Source organism: Hydra vulgaris, chromosome 13 (genome assembly GCF_038396675.1).
Source record: "Hydra vulgaris chromosome 13, alternate assembly HydraT2T_AEP".
In the NCBI taxonomy this organism is placed as follows: Eukaryota; Metazoa; Cnidaria; class Hydrozoa; order Anthoathecata; family Hydridae; genus Hydra; species Hydra vulgaris.
Genome location: NC_088932.1, coordinates 44,517,501 through 44,525,000, shown reverse-complemented (window position 1 = coordinate 44,525,000; position 7,500 = coordinate 44,517,501). Strand labels below are relative to the sequence as shown.

Genomic DNA, 7,500 nt, shown 5'->3' with positions numbered 1-7,500 from the left:
TACGCTAGACCTTTTTATATCCACCAGTGCAACAAGTACAGATAAATTGATCATCAAAGCAATAATGTTTTGGTAAGACACAAGAGGGTAGCATTTAGATTCCTATATATATATATATATATATATATATATATATATATATATATATATATATATATATATATATATATATATATATAACCATATAAATTCAATTATATATTTATATAAATGTATATAGATATATTATATATATATATATATATATATATATATATATATATATATATATATATATATATATATATATATATATATATATATATATATATATATATATATATATATATATATATATATATATATATATATATATATATATATATATATATATATATATATATATAACCATATAAATTCAATTATATATTTATATAAATATATATAGATATATTATATATATATATATATATATATATATATATATATATATATATATATATATATATATATATATATATATATATATATATATATATATATATATATATATATATATATATATATATATATATATATATATATATATATATATATATATATATATATATATGTACGATAAAATTATTAAATCTATTTAATATTTATGTCATAAAAAAACACATCTAAACTACTTCAGTATTTGTGTTAATAAGATATTCAAATAATTCTTGACCAGGAGGTAATCTACGTTAAAGAGTGGTAGCCCTCCTACATAAAATAATGGACTGTTAATTTTTCGCAGAAGAAAATTGGCTTGTCTCTTTGGACCCGGAAACCATTCAGCAACCTTGAAAATATTGCATGAGTGGTGTGGCAAAATTTCACATTTTTTGTTATTACTTTCTGATAGAATAAACAATATAGAAAAGAACGAAAAACAAAATTATGAGCGCTTGCAGTTTTTAGAGTCAGAAAAAGTAGTTTATGTAGAATTAATAAATCAATTGAAATTTGACATTGCGCAAACTAGTTCTTTAGTCAAACAATCAAGCACAAATGATTGGATTCAAGTTCAAAAATTAGGGAAACAAGTTAAGAAACCAAACGATCATTTTCTAATAGCAAATTCTACTATAAATGAATTTAATAAGCTTAAAAAGAGAGCTTAAATATTATTATATATGGAACGTCAGAATCAGATAAAGTTTCTTTTAGACGATAATGTAGTTGAAGTTAAAGCGAAAGTGTTGGAAATATTTACAGAAATTGGAGTTCAAGACAAATTTTGAAAATGTGAGACGATTAAGAAGTAAAATTTCCGACAAGCCAGGTCCGTTGTTGGTTAACTTAGCTGATTCCAATCTACGAAACAAAATACTAATTTCATCCAAAAAATTAAAATTGCTTCAAAGTTTTAAAAATATCTACGTATCTCCAGATTGAACAGATGCTGAACGTCAACAGGATTTCATACTCAGAACAGAACGAAATAAACTTAATAATGCCCTTAAGGAGACGGACCCCTTTTGGAATGGTATCCGTGGAATTCAGATCCAAAAATTTAAAAAGAAACCAATCGAATTTAGGCAGTAAGGCTAATCGTCTGTTATCTATGAGTAATATTGAAAAAATAAATTGCATGTACCTAAATGCCTTATCTCTTGACAACAAATTTGAGAAGTTTACACTAGAAGTTGCAACTTACAATCCTACAATTATTAGCATTACTGAAACATGGTTCAAACCTACTTCTCTCTGCAATTTGGATGGTTATTGTTTATATAAAAAAGACAGATGTGATGGTCGTCGAGGTGGAGGTGTATGTATTTATATCGATTCCAAAATAATTTCATATGAACTTAATGACAATGCATTTACATTGAGTCAAATAGAGCATGTCTGGGCTGTTGTCCAGTTTGGCCATGATAAATATCTCTTTGGATGCATTTATAGACCTTGTGATTTCATGGATATGACGGATATTGAAAATGTATTTAAAACTGCAAGAGAATATGTTGATCTAAAAGATTTTAAAGATCTAATTATAGTTGGAGATTTTAATTTTCCTGAGATAAGTTGGTCCAATGGATTTATAAACTCTATTAAATGACCATCAGGCATTGTGCATGATTTCTATCAAATAATAAATGGCAATTACTTATATCAGCATGTAAATTTACCAACATATCAAACAACAAATAAATCTACCGTAAACATTTTAGATTTAATATTCACCACTCAGTCAGCAAACATAAGTGCCATCGATAGAAAATTTGTTTTAGGAAACATAACCAGAGGTCATTTGATGCTATGTTTTGATTTTATTTTTAAAACAAAGAATGTAAAAACAGAGGAAAATAAATTTGTATATAGAAAAGCTAATTATAATAGTATTGGAGATTTCGTTACAAATGTTGATTGGCTTCAGTGTTTTCATACCAAAAGTGTTCAAGAAATGCATGATGAGTTAATTTATTATACTGAAGATGCATGCAACTTATATATTCCTATAAATACCTTATTTGTAAATTCATCATCTAGGAAAATGTGGCTAAACAAAGACCTAATCTCACACCTTAGAAAAAAGCAGAATTTAAGATACATAAATTGTTCAAGTAAATGGAAAAAATCAAATCTTTGTAGTAATTATAAACAATTGTCAAAAAGAGTTTCAATTGAAATTTCAATAGCAAGACGAAAGTATGAGTTAATGATTGTTGATAAAGCTAAAAAGAACCCAAAATTATTATATAGATATATGAATTTTCAACCATATATGAAAAAGACTCTATAAAAGCTCTGAGGCAACCAAGTGATGAAATAACTCACGATCCTAAAAAAATCGCTGATCTACTGAATATAAACTTCCAAAGCATTTTTGTAAAAGAAAGTAAAAATTGCATTCCATTTTTTAAAACAAGAATAAATGATACCACCTTTAACTTAATTCCTGAAGATATTCATTATGATGATGTTCTTGAAAGGCCTAAAAATCTTGATCAAAACAAAGCATATGGAGTTGACAAATTACATCCATATATCTTAAAAAACTGTGCTACTGCTTTTGCTCTTCCTTTCACACTAGTTTTTATAGAGTCAATAGAAAAAAGTCAACTACCGAATCAATTTAGTTCAGCAAATATAACTGCACTATATAAAAAAGGTTTCAAAACTGATTCTGGGAATTATAGACCTATATCACTTTCTTGTATTAGTTTTAAAATACTTCAAAGAATAATAAAAAACAAGTTAGAAAAATATCTTTACGAAAATGATATTATAGCTAATGAACAGCACGGGTTTGTTAAAAACAGGTCATACATGACCAATTTACTTGAAACTCTAGATTTCAAAAGTTGATAGGAAATGCTTTTTGATGTTAGTTTTACTTGATTTTGCAAAAGCATTCGATACTGTTCCACATCAAAGGCTTATCTCGAAACTTAAAGCATATGATATTAATGGCCTGGCACTTAATTGGTTTCAAGCTTTCCTGTCTAATAGAAAGCAGAGAGTCGTTATGGGAGATTATGTTTCAACTTGGGCCGAGGTGTACAGTGGAGTTCCTCAAGGCTCAGTATTGGGTCCACTACTGTTTATACTCTATATAAATGATCTTCCTGAGTCTCTAAAAATACTTCAAAATTGTATGCTGATGACACCAAAATCATGTCAATTAGTTCTTCTGATGAGTTACATAATAAACTTCAATGCGATTTGAACTCTGCATATGCTTGAACACAAGACTGTTTACTTAATTTTAATATTGAAAAGTGTTAAGTTATGCACTATGGCTTTAAAAATAAACGATATCCATTTTATATAAATAGTTGTAAACTCAATACATCGGATTCTGAAAGAGACCTAGGAGTGACTTTTTCAGATAACTTGAAATGGAAAAATCAGGTATGATCGATTGCAAGCAAAGCAAATCGCATGTTGGGCATTATAAAGAAATCGTTTGTTCAATTTGATGCAGAACTGCTAAAATCTCTTTATCTTACTTTCATCCGACCACTTCTTGAGTTTGCTGTACCCGTATGGGCTCCTTATCAAAAACAAGATATTGTCATTTTAGAAAAAGTGCAACTTCGTGCCACTAAATTAATACATTAGAATGCCCTCACTTGTTAAAAGAAGACAACGAGGGGACATAATACAACTGTATAAAATTTTCAATGGTTACGATAAAATTTAATTCACAGAAAATTATTCCTTTAAATCAAATTGTACTCGTGGCCATATCCTAAAATATTCAAAAGAATTTTTGAAACATAAATACAGAGAAAACGTTTTTCTTAATCGAGCAGCAAGTTACTGGAATGCACTGCCAGAAACTGTTGTCAAAGCTACTTTAATAAATTCCTTTAAAGCAAGACTTGATCGATGGGAGTCAAACCATCACGAGACTCAGCTGTCAAAGTGTGTATAAAATCAAACTCACTGGTAGCATTACCAGTCACAGCAGAAACTAATACTAATACTTATACTTTTGAAAAAATTTCACTACACTGAATACTAATTTGTGAGAGTTTTGCATATTTTATGTTTAAATCTACACTTGTATCTATTCCAAGCTTTTTTGAACACACAATGACTATCATTTTCTGTTTGCTCACAGAAAACTCGGAGGCTATGGTCAGTAAAATGAAGAAAAGGAAGTATAAGGTATATTACTATGTAAACTTTCCATGTAATAATTAGTCTTTTATTCTAGAATGTGTTATTCGCATACGAATGCATTGTTTCCTCGCAAAACAACCCGATAAACATTATATTGGCTTAACCGAGGGCAAGTGGAAAAAACATTGAGCCAATCACAAACAATCTTTTAAACATAAAAAATACTCAAACGAGGCTATGCTATCTAAATATATTAGGCAACTAAAAAAAAAATACTATTTTTGAAATAACTGGTCTATCCTAAAAAATCTTCTTCCTATAATAAGCAAGGTTTTTGAATCTTCAATTAACAAACACTTAATCTCTTATCTTGAATCTAATAAATTTCTTTCTGACTATCAACATGGATTTCGATCTTCTCGTTCTACAGTTGATTTGCTAACAGTAAAACCGATAGGTTTTATTGTGCATTAGAAAAAGGTGGAAAGGTTAAGGTCATCACTTCTGACATTCCAAAAGTTTTTGATAAAGTTTGGCATGCTGGTCTTCTCGATTAGCCTTATTCTTATTCTGTATCTGGCAACATCTTTAAGATTATTGAATCCTTCCTCTCCAATCGTAGTATAAAAGTTGTCCTCGATGGGCAACACTCTTCTTCTTATTTTGTAACTTTAGGGGTTCCTCAAGGTTCAATCCTTGGCCCTATACTCTTTTTAATTTACAAACAAACTTCTAGATATTCTCAAATCGAAGGTGGCATTATTTGCTGTGGATACTACCACTTTTTCTTTTTGTGATAAGAAACCAACACTTTCTAATTGCTTGGAGGGAGCATTTGAGCTTGAAAAGGATCTCACTTCTGCTACAGCTTGAGGATCACAGTGGGTGTTGAACTTCAATACCAATAAAAATCAATTTTCAAATATGCAGTGCCGTGTTTACAATTAGACTAATAATAATGCTATTATATTATGATTATTGGAAATAAAATACAATTAAGTAATTCTCTTTTTATTTGACAAAGGTGACTTTTTCAATTGAAGTAAGTAATAATTTTTTTATATAAAATATACAATATATATAGTATAATTAAAAAAGATCTATTTAAAGTATATAGAAATCAGTAGCATGTTTTTTAACAAATATTTGTACAGTTATAGTGATTTGACTAAGGTTAATAATTATAAGCACACAGCAACTTAAAATTGAAACAAGATCAGTTTTTTCTATTTTTGTAAATAAGTGCGTTACCATTATTTTCTTAATATTAATACTAAAGAAACGTTTAATGTTTAATGTCGTTTTATTAGTTATGTTTTGAAAGAACGCGTTCTCCAAATGCACGCGGTCATCGGAGAACGATCTCTTAAGCGAGTTAAAACTTTTTCCTTATAAAATTTAATTATTAGATTAAATATATTACATAAAGAATCATATTAAAAGAAGATATTTTTTTGTTATCTTTTGAGTTGAAGACACTTAGCTTATTTTCATGTTGGTGTCTATTGTTAAAAATGGTAAATAGGTAATTTTGTTAAAAATCACTGCTTTTAATCATTCACTAGAAGCCAATAGAAATTATTTTTCCATATAAACAGTTTGTTTTATCTCAACTTGATTTTTTTTCTTTAGCGCTGTTTACTTCATGATTTTGCTATAAATATTTTGGAATCATGATGTTCCAGCATTAATTATATTTGTATAAGCTAACATGAAATATTAATAATTTACAAATACTACTCTGATAAATCACAACAGCTTTTCTCTATAAGGTGCATTGATTTTCATTTTTTGTATGTAATGTTTTTCTTGTTTATTTACTTATTGATTACATTTTTTAATTTAGATTTACCAGATAAAGTATTTGGTATAGAAGAACAAAATTTTGTAAAGTTTCGTGAACTTTTGAAAAAAGCGTTTACTGATAACTTTTTTTGAAGAAACTATCTTTAATTTTGCAACAAAGGGTTTACAACGTTATTTTTTTTTTATTTTTTTTTGTTAGCACCCAGTCGGCATTTCTAGTATTGTAAATACTCGGAGTATAAATCACGTATAACATACCGCCGTTGATACCAGAAAAATACGCATTTAGTTTTAAGTTTCGAATTCGAGTTCAATACCACTTATTTATCAAAAATACGTATTATTTAATATTTGATCAAAATCGGATACGATATCGTACCCGATTTTGATCAAATATCAACATTTAACGGAAAAACGAAAATCTTTGCTTTAAAGCGCATGCTTAAACTGAAATTGTGAAAGCAAAATTTAAATTAAAAAGTTTTCTCTTGAGAAATTTAGTAAAAAGTTTGTCTGGAATGAAAAGTTATAGTCAGGAATACATGAAAAGTTGTATGAAGAGATATCCCAGTCGGCATATCTAGTATTGTAAATACTTGGAGTATTGATCACGTATAACATACCGCCATTGATACCAGAAAAATGCGCATTTAGTTTTAAGTTTCGAATTCGAGTTCAATACCACTTATTTATCAAAAATACGTATTTTTAATATTTGATCAAAATTGGATATGATAACGAACCCAATTTTGATCAAATATTAACAAAAAATAAAATACGAAAATCTTTGCTTTTAAAGCGCATGCTTAATCTGAAATTGCGAAAACAAAATTTAAATTAAAAGGGTTTCTTTTGAGAAATTTAGTAAATTATCTCCATTACAGTTACAGTACTTTATTGCACTAAAAGAGTTACTTAAACTTTATCATAAAAATATTTATTACTACTTTTAAATTTGTTAATTTAGTTTAATGAAGTCCTAAATTAATATAATTCAAATATATTTTAAATCCTATCATTTCATACCTTGCTTATTTAATTATGTTGATTATTATTTTATTGTCATTTCTGTAATGCTATTATCTTTTTATGTTCTGTTTTAGAAAATTT

At 27.5% G+C, this 7,500-nt stretch overlaps 1 protein-coding gene across 1 annotated transcript; it reads left to right on the top strand.

Annotated features, from left to right (window-relative positions):
- The first annotated feature begins 1,492 nt into the window (after positions 1-1,492).
- Positions 1,493-6,522, top strand: LOC136089923 (uncharacterized). The gene is made up of 5 exons (XM_065816023.1): positions 1,493-2,036; positions 2,079-2,576; positions 2,747-3,169; positions 3,345-3,608; positions 6,431-6,522. The coding sequence occupies exons 1-5, from the start codon at positions 1,493-1,495 to the stop codon at positions 6,520-6,522; spliced, it is 1,821 nt and encodes a 606-aa protein (XP_065672095.1).
- The last annotated feature ends 978 nt before the right edge of the window (positions 6,523-7,500 follow it).

Coding starts and splice junctions, on each gene's coding strand:
- LOC136089923 (XM_065816023.1), top strand. CDS start 1,493: ATGGTATCCGTGGAATTCAGATCCAAAAATTTAAAAAGAAACCAATCG. Junction 2,037..2,078: donor TTTTAATTTTCCTGAGATAA/GTTGGTCCAATG, acceptor AATGACCATCAG/GCATTGTGCATGATTTCTAT. Junction 2,577..2,746: donor AAGATACATAAATTGTTCAA/GTAAATGGAAAA, acceptor TATATGAAAAAG/ACTCTATAAAAGCTCTGAGG.